Source organism: Nyctereutes procyonoides, unplaced genomic scaffold (genome assembly GCF_905146905.1).
Source record: "Nyctereutes procyonoides isolate TBG_1078 unplaced genomic scaffold, NYPRO_anot_genome, whole genome shotgun sequence".
NCBI classification, from domain to species: domain Eukaryota; kingdom Metazoa; phylum Chordata; class Mammalia; order Carnivora; family Canidae; genus Nyctereutes; species Nyctereutes procyonoides.
Window position 1 is genome coordinate 22,724,713 of NW_026575049.1, and position 18,580 is coordinate 22,743,292.

General features: G+C 44.5%; 2 protein-coding genes across 2 annotated transcripts in view; one reads left to right on the forward strand and one right to left on the reverse strand.

Annotated features, from left to right (window-relative positions):
- Nucleotides 1-18,580, forward strand: part of EFCAB6 (EF-hand calcium binding domain 6) — a 239,622-nt gene that overhangs the window by 6,347 nt on the left and 214,695 nt on the right. The window contains exon 3 of the mRNA XM_055327800.1: nt 13,240-13,388. Within this exon, the coding sequence (XP_055183775.1) occupies nt 13,247-13,388 (142 nt within the window). The 5' untranslated portion in view covers nt 13,240-13,246. The remainder of the gene's footprint in view (nt 1-13,239; nt 13,389-18,580) is intronic.
- LOC129511270 (heterogeneous nuclear ribonucleoprotein A1-like) lies at nt 16,067-17,221 on the reverse strand. Its single transcript, XM_055327801.1, has one exon. The coding sequence runs from the start codon at nt 17,182-17,184 to the stop codon at nt 16,222-16,224; it is 963 nt and encodes a 320-aa protein (XP_055183776.1). The 5' UTR covers nt 17,185-17,221; the 3' UTR covers nt 16,067-16,221.

Below are 18,580 nucleotides of genomic sequence, written 5' to 3' on the forward strand. Positions count from 1 at the left end.
AGGGAGGGGGCAGGTCACTAATGTTGGGAATGAATGATCTTTCCCCCCACAATTAGGGTTTTGACTACTCTGGATGCCCTGGAGAAGTATTGCATTTTTTTTTCTTTTTTAAACTTAAATGATTTTCGACTCATAATGTTGCAGAATTGGTACAGAAAGTTCCTCTGTGCCCCAGTCTCCCCCCCACCCCCACGATAACATTTTACAGAATAATCATAGTACAACGATCAAAATCAGGATGACGCCATCAGGACAGCACTCGTCACTAAAGCACAGACTGGATTCAAGTCTCACTAGTTTGACATGCACTCATTTTTTTTTTTCCTCTCGGCACATCGTTCTGTGAGATTCTAACACATGTAGAGTTCTGCACGGCATGTTTTTAAGCCAGGGAGTAACACAACTATATCTGCGTGTTAGAAAGATAAATCGTGGGAACAGGGGAGGATGGGTTACAGGGAGAAGGTGGGACCCAGAAGCAATGTGTGGGGCTCTTCCTGGAATCCAGATGAGTGAGAGTGAACGCAGCTGTGATGTTAAGGGTGGAGAGGGACAAGGAATAGACAGACGAGTGTTTTGCAAGTAAATTGACAGTCTTTGCTAATTGGTCAGAGAGCTGGAGGCCAGAATCAAAGACAGGGATTCCTGCCTTGATTTACCAAGGTTCGAGAGTGGAAGCAAGTTCATTCTTTTGCTCAGTGAGTTTGAATACCCCTGACTGCTAGCCCCTGGCCTGGGATCCGGAGGTATACTGATGACATAAATTAACTTGGCCCTTGCTTTTTTGGAATGTCAAGTCTACGGAGACAGGCATTAACTGTATTATCCTCATACAGATAAGTCATTTCAAACTGGGCGAAGGGCTACAAAGGACCACAGAGGTCATTGTGGAAGTGTGTAATGGGGGCGTGGCCTAATGTGGGGGTACCAAAGAAGGCTCCCTGAGGAAGTGTTATTTGAACTGACATCTGTGGCATTGGTTTTGGGCCGGAGCAACAGCAGCAGCATCCCCTGGGAACTTTCTAGGGAGGCGAGTTCTCAGGCGCCACCCTTCCCAAGATCTAGATCTAGGATTGGGATCTGGAGCTGGAACCCAGCCATCTGTTCCTAACCAGCCCTCTGGGTGGTTCTGATGGATGCTCAAACCTACTGATCTTTGCAAGGAGGAAGAGTGCAATTAGGCAGACCCGAGACAAGGATGAGTGGCCTGGAAGGGGGCGCTACCACCCTTGAAAGCAGAGCTTCGGTATAGGAAGACCTTGTCCGAGGGCCAGCCAACGGTCTCTGTGGCTAAGGCTCAGGGAACTGGAAACACATGTTTCCACAATCAACAGCACCAAATCCTGCAGTACCAAGGCCAGGGGAAGGGGTACGACAGACGGAGAAGTAAGCAAGGGTTGTCCTGCATGGCCTTGTGATACCATGAAGGACTTTGTAGGGTTATGTGTGTGATTGTGGGGTGTGTGTGTGTGTGTGTGTGTGTGATCTACACATGGGCAGATGAGTGGTGCTCATATTGTGTTGACATAAGATCACTCCCCTGGGAAACCAACAGTTTAGTATGAATTCATTTAGAGGACCTACCTGAGGCTTTTTTTTTTTTTTTTTAGATTTTATTTTATTTATTTGACAGAGAGAGGGAGTGTGGGAGAGAGCACCAAGCAGGGGTAGCATCAGAGGGAGAGGGGGAGGGAGAAGCAGGCTCCCTGCTGAGCAGGGAGCCCGATGTGGGGCTCGGTCCCAGGACCCTGGGTCTATGAACTAAGCTGAAGGTAGACGCTTCCCTGACTGAGCCACCCAGGTGCCTCTGCCTCAGGTTTTTGACACAATTCTCTAGTAAATTGCAAAATCAGCTGATTATTTTGCAGACCCAGAGACTCCATTCTTGCAGCTTGGTAAGGTAAATAAGAAAATCTGCCTGCCAATCTGTGCTAACTCATTGCTCTCTTATTTTTCAAAATCCACAAATTCAGAAGTCGTTAATTTTGAAGGAAATGAAACAGAATAGCACCAAAAACACACGTTTCCACAATCAACAGCACCAAATCCTTCAGTACCAAGGCCAGGTGAGCCACTTTGTGTCCCTGACCGCTCGTGTCAGCCGGCGGGGCAGAAGGTGGCCAGTTCGCCGTACCGTGTTGGGTGTAAGGCCTCCCTGGAGAGAAGGTGCTTTCTTACAAGCTGATGATGATAGTATCATTTCTGTCTGGTTTGTGTCATTTGTGCAGCAAGCACATGTTAAATGCTGATTTTTGGGGCCAAAGTTGTCTAAGAACTTACATATTTATATCAGCAAGTGTCTATACATCTTATAGTTGAGTGTTCTTAGTTCAGTGTTCAACGTGACTACAAATACTCCACAAGTCTGGGGACATCAGAAAACTGCTTCACCACGGGGCCAGCGGTGCAGGTTTTCCCGGTGGCCACACGCTCAGCTCCCCCGATAGGTGGCAGCAGCAGCAAAACGTTCCCTTGCTGAACTCAGGCGGGCAACCATGGCGACTTTGCCTTGCCAGCATCCTAGGACTAGCTTGGGTCTGGCTGCACTATAAATAGGATGTGTTAACCGCTCCTTGTCTGCTCACAGGAGCTGGGGGAGGGAGCGGGATGGTTTCCAGCTCGTCCGTTTCAAAAGGCTGCCAGGGAAACAGTTTTTGAGATGGGAACAGCTGTCTGACAGCCGACGGGCGGTCAGTTTTCCTGACACCACTTGTTTGTCTGCTGCCTGTTGCCGTATCTGTCATCGAGTTAGGTGTGGGGGTGAGTCTGAGCATGGTCACTAGGTAGTAGATTTTCTGAGACACTTTCTGAAATTAGATTTTTGTGTCCGTGATTGGGAAGGCACATTACAGACAAAATGGTGTCAGCTTTTTCTTTAGGATTTGTGTTCCCGCTGATAGAAGTTATCACAAAACCACAACACTCGGTTCAGTTAAACTTAACGTTTGTTATTTTTTGGACTGCCAAAATCAGATGTGGCCCCTGCCGTCATGATGTTAATCGTCTAGCAGGGAAGACAGACACGGGACAGTCAGAAGGGTCTTGGGTGTTAACTGAAGAGACCTTTCTGATGCTGGTCACCAGTTCTCCGGAGGGACCAAGAGTGAGAAATCAGGAGTGATGCTGAAACTTCTGCATTGTGTGGCGAGAAGGCGGGAGATGACCCTAAACGGGATCCAGGTGACCCTAAACTTTGGGGCTGGGGGTTCAGAGGTGTAAAAGCCCCATTTTATTTCACGGAGCCTATAATCCAGGTTGTCGTTTCCCAAATGCGAGTGTGACTCCCAGCCGTAGGGAGAGCAGTGTCGGGAAGGGCCAGCTGTGATGAGAGGCTACAGAGGAGCATGTAGACAGGGTGATCTAGGAGACCTCGCCAAGGAGGTGATGGTCACACCCCAATCTGTAGGTACCAGGAGTTTACTGGGTGGCGAGAGGGACCCCCAGGCCGTGGGAGGCCAGGAGGGGAGAGTGAGGAGGCAGGAGCTAGGCCACGGGCTGGCTGGGCGGCCCGGTAGGCATGCTTTTTCTAACATGCTGCGAGATGCTTATTAAAGATCTTTTAAAATATAAAAGATCCCTGCCCCCCCCCCCCCACCGTCCCCACGTCACATAGCCACTTTTGTTCCTTTTGTGGCCACTGTCCTCCCGTGAAAACCGGAGGGAGGGCATTTCTGTCATTGTGTTCCTAGGATCTACCCATTGTACCTTTTCTCTTAACATCATCCTGAACACACTTTTAGTTTTCAACATATTTATAATCATTATTTATACTACTCTGTTAAAGCATATTAATGTTGAGATGTTTGTGTTGTATTTTGAATTTGATTTCTGAGTTTGTGTGGGTGTGTCTTGTAGTGTGTGTGTGATGGGGGGTAGGCTTGGAATGTATGCTGCAAGAGGTGATATTGGTTAAAGTGAGGTTCAGGAGGAAGGTGAGAACCCGTGTGGGGATGTGGGGAGCGCGTGAGTAGGGGAGACCCTTGGTGGAGGAAGCCTGTGGCTCAGACACGTGGGGCTGCAGGCCCCGGAGGCAGGTCACTTTATAACCACAGATTTTTCTGCTAAATTGAATTCAGTTGACTGGCTAAATTGTTTTTTACGATACCCTATCATTTGGAATATATTTGTAAATCAGCTTGCATTCTTACAATCCCTATGTTTAGAACAGTAGACGAGGGGTTGCCAGCCGAGTCTAGGATATTGAGGGGAGTGTGAGGCTGGGATCTGGGAGGGGGCACAAACCCCAGAATCCTAATAGTTGATTAATTAGATTGTTATGTAGATGACTTGCTTTTGCTTTTCTCCATGTTCTTTTGAGTAGGTTGCAGAATTGTTAGACTGTTTGGCAAACACAAGGTATCCCTTGAGTATGAGCAAGTTTTCTTATTGTTCTATCAATATATGCAGACCTCATTGTTCTCATCTATGTGTTTATGTGAGAAGGCACACAAGTCATTCGTGCACCCATGCAAGTGTGCATGCACGCGCGCACACACACACACACACACACGCACCCCTGGCACAGCTGGCAAAAAGCCTAGCATTAAATTCAGGAGAGTTCAAGTCTGGGGCCTCATGAGTGAATTTGGCTTTTCTCTCTGGTTTAATTTCTCTACCTCTAAAAATATGGATAATGGTATCTGATTGACAGGGTTGTCACAGGATTGACGATGAACTGATGGTCAGCAAAATAGGCACTCAATTACTGCTAGGCGCATCTTCCAGAATTGCTTCAGTGTAACACTTGTGGTCTTTTATTTCATTTTGATATTATGCAGGGAACTTTACAGAACCTCCTTCAAAGACTATAGACTCATACATCAACTTTAGGGTCTCCTAAAGCAGTGGTCTCAGCTGATTAACACACAAATGGCTGGGTCCCCACCTTCAGAGTTTCTTGTTGGCCTGGGGCAGGGCCTGATAAAATGCATTTTTAAAAAGATTTTATTTATTTATTAATGAGAGACAGAGAGAGAGAGAGAGAGAGAGAGAGGCAGAGACATGGGCAGAGGAAGAAGCAGGCTCCATGCACGGAGCCTGATGTGTTAAGGGAACCAACCCCTTCAGTGATGGGGTTGATCCCAGGTCTCCAGGATCAGGCCCTGGGCTGAAGGTGGCACTAAACCGCTGAGTGCCCGGGCTGCCCTAAAATGCATTTCTAAGAAGGTTCTAGGTGATGCTGGTACTACTGGTTGGGGGACTACCATATTTTGAGAACCACTCTTTTAAAAAAAAGTTATTTATTTATTCATGAGAGACCGAGAGAGAGAGAGAGAGGCAGAGACCTAGACAGAGGGAGAAGCTGGCTTCTCTGTGAAAAGCCTGATGCGGACTCAATCCCAGGACCTTGGGATCATGACCTGAGCCGAAGGCAGACGCTCAACCACTGAGCCACCGAGGTGCTCTGAGAACCACTCTTTTAAAGCTAATGTACAAAAAAAAAAAAAAGAAAGAAAAAGAAAACTACTGTACATATCTGTGTGTCTTCTTCAATAGCCTTTTAAAACTAATTTTTAAAGGTGGAAAGGAAATGTGTTTTCAGATAATACTATTTGTGACAATAAAAATCCATGTTATTTCTGCATGAGGTGTCTACAGACAGACTAGCTCTTCTCCTCCTTGGGGTGAACTGAAGATGGCATCTCTCAGGAAAAGTCCTGAACCCCAGAGAGAGAGTGATTTAGGTCACATTCTCAGCCACTTGAGGACAGGAGGTCACTGCATTTCTACCTGCTGCGTCAGCATGGTTGTTCACACAGTGGGGATACCCTTTCCTGTACTTGAAGCGCATGTTGCATTTTTCCAAAAATCCTGAGTTAGACGGTGAGCTGCTGCCAGTCGGGCGGTTCATACTTCTCCTTCCATCTCTCCACCCTCACCCATGTGTGGCTGGCTGTATTTGCTGAAGAATGAGTGAATCGCTGAGAGGATAGTTGCTTGGAAAATGTCCATACCGTGAATGTTCAGGTCGAGTACCAAATAGGCTCTATTGTCAGAACTACCTGGATCTGGCTCTCTGGAATATTCACATTGTAAGTGAAGTCTCACTGGCTTTTATGATCCTGCAATCGGTAGAAATTAGAACTGGAGAAGACCCAACAGGTCATCCAGACCATTCTCCTGCTGGAAGAGGATTATTCCCTGCAGTGTGCTCAGTAGCATTAGGAAGAATTACTTTTCATATGATTATTATTTTTTTTCATGCTGTCTTCAACTAAGTGTTTCTTGAATTGAATCACTTTGTATTCAAGTAATAAAATGCACAACAGGCAGTACATTTCTGGGTGATTATCTCACTCCTCAGGTGGTGTAATAAGGCATGAGGCCAGAGCCCTGGCATGCCTTATTGTTATTAGGAAGGGAATTTATGGATAAAATAAAGCAAGTGGTTATTTGCATCAGCAATAACCACAACCAGGAATGCAGTTCCAGCAGGTCCTCCCTACGTGCTTGCAGAGCGGGTTGAGGCAGGGGACGAGCGCTCCTAACCCACAAGGCAGCTTGGGGAGCCAGAGATGTGCCACCTCGTGCAAGGAGCATGTTAGGAGTTCTGTAAAAAGCACCAGGAAGGCCTTGGTCATGGTGACCGTCTGAACTTGATGCCTGGGACGAGCTCTTCTCCCGGACCTGGCTCTGCTCAGCAGCTGCGCAATCCCGGGCACCTTGCTGGCCTGTTCCGAGTGTCAGCCTCCTCCCCGGAGAAATGGGAAGCACAGTAAGTGGTTGGACATGAGGAGGCTTCAGTGATGGGGTTTCATAAATCTTAAGCACGTTTCCTGGCTCATGGTTAGTCGCCGGTAGATGCTCATTGAATTAGAGTCATTTTTTTCCTTCTTCAAATTCTTCATGAGATTGATTGAGTTTCTGGTCTCTTCACTTCTTCGGTCCCTTCCAATTATTTCAGTTATACTGAGAATTGCCATCATTCTCAGGGCTCATTTCTGAGCAGGATGTGCACAATGGCATCCCTTCTCCAGCACACATTCGCCCCTTCCTGTATCACACCCACGTTTCAAAACCTTGCCTCCGGGTGGATCCAGCACTCTGCCCCCCCGGGCCTGGCTCTCGAGCTGATGCCCATGGACCTCAGATGTGCTCTTACAGCTCCCTGCTCGCCGTTCTACTTCTCCCACCTTCCCCTGGCCGTCTCTTCTAGACGACTTTTCGTGTCCTCTCTCAATCCTGGACGCCTCTTCTGTTCTCGCTTGCCGCTGATGGCCAGATTCCTATTTCCCGGAGGAAACAGGCCCAAGCCCCCGGGAACCGTCCCACCCAGTCGTCGCCACATCTGTGTCCACCGCCTTCTCCTCCATCAGGAGCCATGAACCGACAGTGCTCCTAAAAAGGGCTCGTCCATGAGCTGGGATCCTGTCTCACTGGTGAAGCTGGGGGACCGGGCAACCTCTCCTTTCCGTCCTGCCCGTACTGTGCTTCCTGCTGGATTGCTACCTGGAGTATTCACACGTGCTCCCCATTGTCCTGGAGCCCTATCCCACCCCAGTTATCACAGATTCTTGTCCTCTGAGTTTACATGCAAAATTGCCTGGTTCCACCAGTGTGGCGCCTCTTAGGGTTCCCAGGACCACCTGCGTGGCTTAATCCAGAGCTATTCTTGGTCCTTACCTTCCATGCTGATCACTGTAGCGTTGGACACACACCATCTCTCCATTTTGAAACATGTTCCTCACTTGGTTTCCAGGACACTCCAGTCTCCTCCTCATTTGCTCCTTTCTCACTGGCTGCTCTTTGTCATCTTTTGCTAGTTCCTCTCCATCTCCCAGAACTCTGAGTGTTGGAGCACCCCAGAGCTCAGCTCTGGCACATGTTCTCTTTTCACACCTTCTTGCGCCTTACATGTCCATTGTGTGCTGACAGTCCCCACACTTGTATCTTCAGCCCCGGTGTCTTCCCAGAACTCAGGCTCGTATATCCAGCTGCCTATTCGGTATCTCCCCTGGGAGATCTAACAGGCATCTCTGACTTAACATGCGCAGAGTGGAACTCCTGATCTTCCCCTCCAAACCTATCCTGCCTATCCCCTCCCTCTCAGTTAATGACTACCACTTCTCCTGCAAGCCAGATCAAACCTGTAAGAGAATACAATTGACCCTGCCTTCAGAACATACTTAGAATCTCACATTTCCCAACACTTGCATGGAAACCACCTCCATCCAGGCCACCATCTTCTCTTGCATGCATTATTTCAGTGGACTTATAGTTGGTGCCTCGGTTTCCTCCCCTGCCTCTCTAAGTCCATTCTTGATGTATGGCCAGAGGGATCCTTTAAATGCAAAGGCCAGATCATAACCCTGTACTTAATTAGCCCTCTTCTCTGTATATGGCTTCACATATAACTCTCGGAGTGAGCCCGTCACCGGAGCCTACCCGGCTTTCCTCTGTCTGGCCTCCTTTTGCCTCTGTCCTCTTAATGCATCCTTCCCTTTCTGGCCTCTGTCCTACCTGTGCTCAGTGTCATCTGTTCTCCTCTGCTCTGTGTATTTTCATAGTACTTTTTAACTTGTATCATTTCCTTTATTATTGTTTGTCTTCCAGTCCTAGGATAAAAGGCCCATGAGGTCCATGATTTTGCCAGTTTTGTTCATTGACCCCCAAACCTCTAGAAGGAAGCTCAATAAATGTATTTTGACTGTATGGACACATACTAAGCCATGTTCTTCTGGAAATTTACCCATGCTATGATTCTAGGTTTCAGATAAATTTATCTACTTGATGAAAGATGCATGTGGGACTCTGCTGTCAGATGTGCATGGCTTCAGCCCTGGTATGGCCCCTGCTCACAGGGACCTGTGCATATGAGACAAATCTAGACCCATACCATGCCAGGGTGTCAGGGACTGCCCAAAGAGAGGTAGACCAGAGCACCATCCAGTGTGTATTTCTTACACATTAAAAAAAAATTCTGATTCATTTCTTTAACTCTGTAAACTTGAGATTCTTAAAGTCTAGCACTTTAGTGCTATTGTCAACTGATTCTTTATACTGAAGTAGTGCCACACACATCCATCTATTTTTGAATATTAAATAATTATGCACTTGCATTTAAATGTGAAGTCCAGTAGGGAAAACCTCCTTTTCTTCTTTTTCTTTTTCCTTTTCCTTTATTTTTTCTTTCCTGAGAAGGTTTGCGAAGTTGGGAACCTCAGACAAGTGAGGCTGTAAAGCTTTCCTTGTGGCACTAGAGCTGGGTGCCTTTTATTTCCTTTTCTTACTTAATTGCTCAGCTAGAACCTTCAGTACAATGTTGAATAGAATGGTGAGAGAATATATCCTTGCCTTTTTTCTGATTTTAGGGGGAAGGCTTTCAGCCTTTGTTCTTTTACCATTCTGTATGATATTTGCTATTGGTTTTTCATTGATGCCCTCTGTTGGGTCACGGAAGTTCCATTCTATTCCTAGCTTATTGAGTGTGTTTATCATGAAAGGGTATAAGATTTTGTGAAATGCTTTCTCTGCATCTATTGAGGTGGTCATGTTTTTTCTTGATTGTATTAATGTGGTGTATTATAGTGATTGATTTCTATATGTTCAACCACCCCTGAGTTCCTGGGATAATCTCACCTGATCATGACATCTAATTTTTTTATATGTTGTTGGATTCCATTTGCAAGCAATTTTTAAAAAGATTTTATTTATTTATTCATGAGAGACACACAGGAGAGAGAGAGAGAGAGAGAGAGAGAGAGAGAGAGAGAGGCAGAGACACAGGCAGAGGGAGAAGCAGGCTCCACGCAGGGAGCCCGACGTGGGACTCAATCCCAGGTCTCCAGGATCACACCCTGGGCTGAAGGCGGTGCTAAACCCCTGAGCCACCCAGGCTGCCCTGTTTGCAAGCAATTTGTCAGAGATTTTTTCCCCCTATCTTTAGCTTTCTTTTCTCCTGATGTCTTTATCTGGATTTGGTAATATTAGCCTCATAGAATGTGTGGGTAAGTGTTCCCTCTTACTCTGTTTTTTGAAGGATTGATTGATTTTAATTATGCTTTGTTAAACTTTTTAAAAAGATCATTATTTAAAAGAGAGAAAGAGGCAGAGACACAGGCAGAGGAAGAAGCAGGCTCCATGCAGGGAGTCTGACGTGGGACTTGACCTAAACCGCTGAGCCACCCAGGCTGCCCTTTTTTAAATGTTTGGTAGAACTTACCAGGAAACGCATCTGGTTCTGGCCTTTCTTTGTAGGAAGCTTTTGACTTCTAATTTAATCTCTTTACTTGGTATAGGTCTACAGATTTTCTGTTTCTTCTTTGTCAGTTTAAGTAGCTTGTGTCTTTAAGAATTTTTCTATTTTGTGTAGATTAGCTAATATGTGGGCATACAATTGTTTTCAGTATTCCCTTAACCTTTTTGTTTTTGTGAGATCTGTAGTAATATTCTTTCTTTTCATTCCTGATTTTTGTATATGCAATATTTCTCATTTTTTTCTTGGAGAATCTAGGTAAAACTGTCAGCTTTGCTGATCTTTTCAAAGAACTACCTCTTCATTTTGTTGGCTTTGTCTTTTCAATGTCATTCATTTCTGCTCTGATCTTTATTATTTCCTTTATTCTGTTTAGTTTGGATTAGTTACTCTTATTTTTCTAGCTTCTTAAGAAAAAAGATTGTTATTAATTTGAGGTTTTCTTCTTTTTAAAAATGCTATAGGCATCTATAGCTATAAATTCCCCTCCAAGCACTACATCCCATAATTTTTGGCATGTGTGCCTTCATTTTCATCCATCCAAAAATATTTGCTAATTTCACTTATGAGTTTTTTTTTTTACCCTCTTTGATCCTCTGGGGTTAGTTAAGAGTGTATTAATTTCAATATATTTGTGAATTACTCAATTCTTTCCATGATGGATTTCAGTTTCATTCCAGTGTGGTTAGAGAACTCACTTTGATTATTTCAAGGTCTTAAAATTTATCAGGATTTGTTTTATGTCTTAACATATGATTTATCCTGAATAATGTTCCATGTGCACTTGAAAAGAATGTATATACTGCCATTGTTGGGTGGAGTGTTCTTTAAATTCCTGTTAGGTCTGATTGGTTTATGGTGTTCTGGCCCTCCATTCCATTGTTGATCTATATAGTTGTTCTGTCCACTATTAAAAGTGGGCATTGAAGTCTTCAGCTGTTGCTGTGCAAGTATGTGTTTCTCCTTTTGGTTTTATCTGTTTTTGCCTCATGTATATTGGGGCTCTGTTCTTAGGTACATATGTGTTTATGTTACCTTCATTTATTCTCTCTAATGTTTTTTTTTCTTTATGTAAATTTACATTTCTGACCTGTATCATTTTTCCTTCTTTCTGAAGACTGTAACTTTAAAAAAAATATTTTATTTATTTACTTGAGAGACAGAGACCAAGAGAGAATGAGTAGGGAGAGCAGCAGAGGGAGAGGGAGATGCTCAGCAGGAAGGGCTTGATCCCAGGACCCTGAAGAAAACAGAAGTTTAACTGACTGGCCTCCCAGATGCCCCAACTCTCTCTCTCTCTTTTTTTTTTTAAAGCAGGCTTGCTGGTGACACATTTCCTTAGTTTTTGTTTGTATAAGAAAGGTATTTAGTTGCCTTTAACTTTTGAAGGAAAATTTTGCTGGATACAGAATTCTAGGTTGGTGGGGTTTTTTTCTTTCTATATTTCAAATGTAGAAAATATGCTTTATTTGTTCATTATATAAAGAAATTTATATAATACAAAATATATTTTATATATTTATGTTTATGTATATATACAAATATATAAATGTATATACGTAAATTCATGTAAATATAAAATTTATACTTTAAATATTTCACCCCACTCTTTTCTTGCTTGCATGGTTCCTAAAGGTAAGTATGTATGAGTCTTTCTTTCTTTCCTTCTTTTCTCTTTTTTTTTCTTGCATGTCATAAATTTTTTGTTGAAAACTAGACACTTTAAATTCCATGGTAATTTTTGAAATCATATTCTTTCCACTTTTCATGTTTTGGATTTTGTTTTCTGACTCTTCTAAACCAACATTGTGAAGTCTGTAGGTTTGGTCGTGGATGGCCACTGAAGTATGTGATGGATTAGCTGAGTGGTCAGCTTATGACCAGAGAGATATATCCTTAAATGCCTGTAAACAACAGTCTTCCAGTCTTTGCTGAGGGGCCCTTCAAGTGTGTTGGAGATTCCTTTAGTCCTTTGCCAGGCAGTTCACACCCCTTCCTTAGGCTTCACTTCCTGTTTGTGCAGAGCTTCACGGTCAACCATAGGTGACAGCATAAGGCCTTGCTCAGTTCTTTCCCGAGCAAGAGCAAGCACACAGCCCTGGGCAGCCCTGGGCGTGCTTACAGCTCTCCATGTGTGAGTGGCTTTCTAGATCCAGGGACACGTGAGAGCTTCTCAAAGCCCATGTGGGTGTTTCATTCCCCAACTTGTCCTTGAAGGTTTCTGGTTAGTCTATTTATTTGCTCCATCTATTTACCTCCTCAGGCAGCCCAGAAGTTGAGACAATAGTCGTGTCTGATTTTTTTCAACAAATGCCTTTTAACAATTTCTGGTAATAGGGCTTGAAGGAGCTTCCAACTCTGTTCTGCTCTTTCCAGTGATGGGCAGACTGCTGGGTTGTCACTGAAATTACAGGCTGTTAGTTTCTAGGCTTCTGCTGATTTGGGGGCAGGGGCAGGTGAGGACAAGGGAAAGTTGAAATGTCACAGAACTTGGTGTTCATACTGAGATACCACCATATTTCATGAATAAGGTGTCCTTAGATTGCTATAAACCTTTGGTTAATTTCCAGAGTTCTGAAAAAGTTGGTTCTGACCATTTTTGCCAGTTTTCTTGTTATTTTCATGGAAGAGAGGATCTTCAGAGGTCCTTATTGCACCGTTTTTGGTGCTGTTGTCTCCTGCTCTCCTCTGACAGTGATGGATAGGCAGTGAGGCAGTTTGAGAGACCATAGGGAATCCAACTTTCCACCTTAATTGCCCACCAAAGAAATGAGTCAGTGGTAGTCAAGAGACAGGTGGATTTTCCTATTAGAGAATTTCCTTATTTTCCCATTTTTGAAAATTATTGGATCTGCTAGAAACGAGTCTAAAATCATGATTTTTGTATTCACTTTAAGAGGAGTTTTTGAAACATTGGCAAGAAGGTCATGACTAGCATTTTTAGAGTCTCCAGCAGTCCTTTCAGAAAAGGAACAGATCAGAGGTTGGCCTCCTTTGTAATGTGTGCTTAAAGATAATGTAATCTGTTTTCTTTTACGTCACAGGGATTTAATGTGCAAAATGGCAATTATACCAGATTGGCAAACTTCGTATCCTCACACACGAAAGCTCAAGAATTTAAGACCTCACTCTTCACCATGTAGAGTGTATTCAAGGAACAGTTTCCAAAATATGTTCAGACCTTCTTCTTCAAGTGAGTATTCATGAAGAAATAACACTAACAGTAGATATCATTTAAAAATGTTTAGTATGCACCAGACTCCACAAAAGCTTTGCATATCATTTAACCGCACGCAGTAGAGCTACAAAGTAGATTCTGTTACTGTCCTTGTGTTCTTTATGGGGAAACTGAGATGGGTTGATTAAACCACTTGCCCAAAAGTTACATAGTTTAAAAGAGGATATGAACCTTAGGATATGAACCTTAGGATATGAACCCAGACAGTGGGATTCCAAAATCTGTGGACTTAACTACTGTACCTCCTCACTTAGTTTTTCTTAATTAGTAGACAATTTTTTTTAGCAGTTTTAGGGTTACAGAGAAATGGAGCTGAAGTGCAGAGTTCCCATATACCCCTTCACTTCCCACCTCCAGTGTCCCCCATTATTAACACCTTGCGTTATTAGTGAGGTAGCTTTGTTACCATGGATGAGCCATTATTGATCCATTGTTATTAACTAAAGCCTGTAGTGTACAGTAGAGCTCATTCTTGTGTTGTATGTTCTCTGGGTTTTCATAAACATCTAAGGACATGTATCTAGCATTATGGTATCACACAATCGTTTCACTGCCCTAAAAATCCCCCATGTTCCTTCTGCTCATCCCTCCCTGCCCCTAGTCTCGGTAGCCACTGGTCATCTTACTGTCTTCAGAGTTTTGCCTTTCCAGAATGTTTTAGAATTGGAGTGGTACAGTATGTACCTTTTCAGATGGGCTTCTTCCACTTAGAAGTGTGCACTTAGGGATCCTTCCTGTCTTTTCATGGTATGATAGTTCACTTTTTAATCTCTGAATAATATTCTCTTTTATGGATGTGCCCCAGTTAGCCTATCTCATCACTACTGAAGGGCGTCTTGGTTGCTCTCACATCTTGGCCAATCGTGAATAAAACTGCAATAAACATTTTCCAAACCCCAATATGTGACAAGAACTGTCTTAGGTACTGAGGATAAAGAGATGGGTCCAGTGGAGCCCCTGCCCAGGAGGCACTCATGGTCTAGAGAGGGGGATAAAGAATTTTCCTTGCGTGAGCCAGATGCTACCAGAACAGAAGCTTGTGCACAGCAAGCACAGTGGGTGCATACCCTGAGGCTCTAGGAGACCTCTAAGGGGACAGAGGCAAGGATACCCTGAAATCTGCCTTGTGAGGAGGCCAGGGGGGAGACATTCTAGTCAAGTCATACTGGACACTGTGCTTCCTCACTGGGCAAGACTTGAATCACATGGTCACAGGCATCATCTACCCAGGAGCCTGGAAATACAGACTTCGGGATGGCTGAATGTCTCCCTAGATTACAGGGTTTCTGTTTCTAAGGGAAGAGGGGAGAATGGAATCAGCTAGCAGCTTCCAGCACCATTCAGCAGCTCCACGTGTACGGTACAGAGTCTTTGGGCACATCTGAGTTCACCTGTCTGCTCCTACAGAGAAGTCTGGAGTGAAGTGAGATTGCTGGATCAAAGGGCTTCGCCACTGAGGCTCTTGATGAGCCCTCTAGAAGTGTGTGCCTGGGCACATGCCCACAAATAAGACTTAGAAGGGTTTGTCCTGGAGTATCCTAACACAGATTATTATCTTTTACATCGTCTCCACTTGATGTGCAAAGGCAATATTCTGTTGTGATTTGTCTTGCCTTTCTGTAACAGTCAAGGTAGCTTTGATTCTCCAGTTTGTCAGCTTTCTGAGTTTCTTTCCTAGCTGCCTATTGATAACCCTTTGCCCATTTACCTGCAGTGGGTCTTTCTGGTGATTTGTAGGAGTTCTCCCTGTGCGGGAGGTGTTAACCGTTCATCTGCCTTACATGCCATCAGCGTCTCTTTTTCCCTTTTGTCATTTGCCTTCTGTTTTTACTGATGGTAATTCTCAATACTGAATTATCTTTTCTTGTTTAAATTAAGTCTCCTAGAATCATTTGCCTCCCCAGAGGTGGTCACCATGAAGTGTTTGGCTGGTCCCTCTCTCATGCGTGCACATGTAGATGGAGGTGACATACTTCTGTAACTTGTATATTAAATTGGCACTGCTCACAGGGTAAACCACAGATGACATACCCTGTTTCCTTTTAAAATGTTTTTTGTTTTATGTTCAGATTTGAAAAATTTCTATTGACCTTTCTATTCACTAGGCTATTCTTTATCACATATAGTCTGCTGTTAAGCAGATCAAATGAGTTTTTCACTTCTGATATTATATTTTTAATTTCAGGCTTTGACGTGTGCTCTAAAATACAAAACAAAACAAAACAGTTTCCTTTTCTGTGCTGAAATCCCCTGTACATGCAACGCGTTGTCAAGTTTTCCTGTAATCTCTTGAACGTGTTTACCATTCTTGCCTTAAATACCTGATCCTTCCTCCATCTGTTCTCTCTCTGGATACTCTGTTTTTGCTCTTGATTAGGTCACCTTTCCTCATTTCATTTGATCACTTTTAAAGATCACTTTTATTTTTTTTATTTTTATTTTTTTTTAAAAAAGACACATTTATTCAGCGTCATGATCAGACTATTACATTTAGCAATCAACAGCATGGGCGCAAAAAAAAAAAAATCTACATTAAAACCCTTTGTTGGAATGCTTTACACTTTCCACAGAACAGAAACTAAAATAACCTGTTATACAGTTAGTCACAAATACAGTCCTCGAGTTTTTTGCCCATACACATGAGTATTGTCTAAAACATGTCTTCTTTGTAGCAGCTAGGCCCTGCCACCACTGTGCTTGGCTGAGTTCACAAATCTGTTGTAACATGTAGCTTCCCTGTCACTTCTCTGGCTCTCCTCTCCTGCTAAGCTTTGTTTCCTGGCAGTAATTAAAACCTTCTGCCACTGCCATAGCTGCTGCTGCTGCTGGAACCGCCATAGCCACCTTGGTTTCGTGGTTTGGCAAAGTATTGGCCTCCACCACCATAGGGGCCAGAGCTTCTGCCTCCAAAATTTCCTCCTTTCATGGGTCCAAAATTTGAGGATTGATTGTTGTAATTGCCAAAATCGTTATAGCTTCCGCCACCTCCAAAGTTGCTTCTGTCATTACCAAATCCGTTATAGCCATCCCCACTGCCACCGTATCCACCACCACCTCGACTGCCACCGAAGCCACCTCGACCACTGAAGTTCCCTCCACGACCAAAGTTGTCATTCCCACCAAAACCACCTCCACGACCACCACCAAAGTTTCCAGAACCACTTCGGCCTCTTTGGCTGGATGAAGCACTAGCCATCTCTTGCTTCGATAGGGCTTTCCTTACTTCACAGTTGTGGCCATTCACAGTATGGGATTTTTGAATGACAATCTTGTCTACAGAGTCGTGGTCGTCAAAGGTCACAAAAGCAAAACCTCTCTTTTTGCCATTGCCTCGGTCTTTCATGATCTCAATCACTTCAATGTTCCCATACTGTTCAAAATAATCTCTTAGGTGATGTTCTTCTGTGTCTTCTTTAATGCCACCGACAAAAATCTTTTTCACAGTTAAGTGGGCACCGGGTCTTTGAGAATCTTCTCGGGAGACGGCCCTCTTTGGTTCCACGACTCTTCCGTCCACCTTGTGCGGCCGGGCGTTCATGGCCGTGTCCACCTCCTCCACGGTGGTGTATGTGACGAACCCAAAGCCTCTGGAGCGCTTGGTGTTGGGGTCTCTCATTACCACACAGTCCGTAAGCGTCCCCCATTGCTCAAAATGGCTCCTCAGACTCTCATTGGTCGTTTCGAAGCTCAAACCTCCGATGAAGAGCTTCCGCAGCTGCTCGGGCTCTTTGGGAGACTCTGACTTAGACATGACGGCGGTGGGAGGGGAGACTTTAACGATGCTTACTCGGCGGCGTCCAGGGGGCCTAAAGATCACTTTTAAAGATCACTTTTAAAAAGATCTAATAGCAGACATTTGTATGAAGCGCAGTGGAAACAAATGACTAGCACAGCCAGGAAAGGGGATGCCTCTTCTCTTAGGCTTCATGTGAGCTTGGCTGGCGTGGCTTCATCTCCAGACCGAGCTGTGTCTGGACTCGGTCGCAGTTGCCACTGGTTTCAAATACTGCCTTTCAGCAGCTCTAGAGATCGGAGCCCTGGTGAGATTCTAAGCTTTTTTGCTTCCTTCTGGGTTGGCCCATCGGGGAGAGTGCTCTGCATTACAGTCACCCTGCTGGTTTTAGAGGGTCTCTGGGGGGGGCTCTCTGTGTCCCCCGGCCCAGCTCCTACTTTTTGGCACCTCAGAAGGCCTCTCTCTGCTTTGCCATCCTACTACCCCCAGGTTTCAGTGGGCCGTTGAGGTGCGTTCCACGAAGGGCAGGGTGCCTCAGAAGGCCTCGCCTCCATACTACTGCCCTGTCCTCAGCCTTTGGGGAGCACCTGCCTTACACTTCCAGAAAAGCCCGCCCTCCTGGGGCCACATCGCACAGCTCTGCGCCTCGCCCCCAGCTCTGGTTTACCACTTCTACCCCCACAGGAAGACCCAAGAGGCTGGGTTCAGACTCGCTCTGTGGATTGAAGCCCCCCGGCCTTTGAACCCATCACACCTGTCCACGCGTGGCCACTAAATAGCTGGTTCTTTTTTCTGCACCCTAGTGTAGAATGAATTTGCTTTACTCTGTCGGACTCTGTAAGGATAAAAGTGTTCTGGGTTGTTCCTCTTGGAGGAGTGACTTGCCCTTTCTGGATCTCTAGGTTCTTTACGTTCCTCAGTTCTCCGGTGGGTTTAAAAACTATATACTTCAGCTTATCCCACTTGTTCTCGTTGTGAGGGTGAGAGTGACAGTCTGTTGTGACTGTAGATTCTAATCGGATGTAAAAGATTTTGTCAAATTGCCCTCCAGAAAGATTATATCAATTTGTCCTCCCACCAGCAGGTTATGCAAGTGTGGTTACTGCTTTCATTTTAAATCTGGGAAAGTGCCTTAGGCACGTGAAAGAAAAAGTTTCACTTCAAATGCCAAGGAGTTTCAAACCAATATTTCTGATACCTTTAAATTAGAATTATTGATTTGCAAAGATGCGGCTTCTTGGAAAGCGACTAATAATATACACAAAAGTCTGAAAAAAAGTCTGAAAAAAGATTTCAAGGTGAACAAAAGTTAACAGGAGAGGCTCCCTCTACAACACTGGAGGCAGCAGGAGGAGTTCTGGGCTGGGTGTGCTTTACAAGAGCAGATCTTACCTGTCTTTTTCACTGTAGCCCT

What these genes read in the sequence shown, in the direction of transcription:
- LOC129511270 (XM_055327801.1), bottom strand. Translation starts at nt 17,184, where the DNA reads ATGTCTAAGTCAGAGTCTCCCAAAGAGCCCGAGCAGCTGCGGAAGCTC.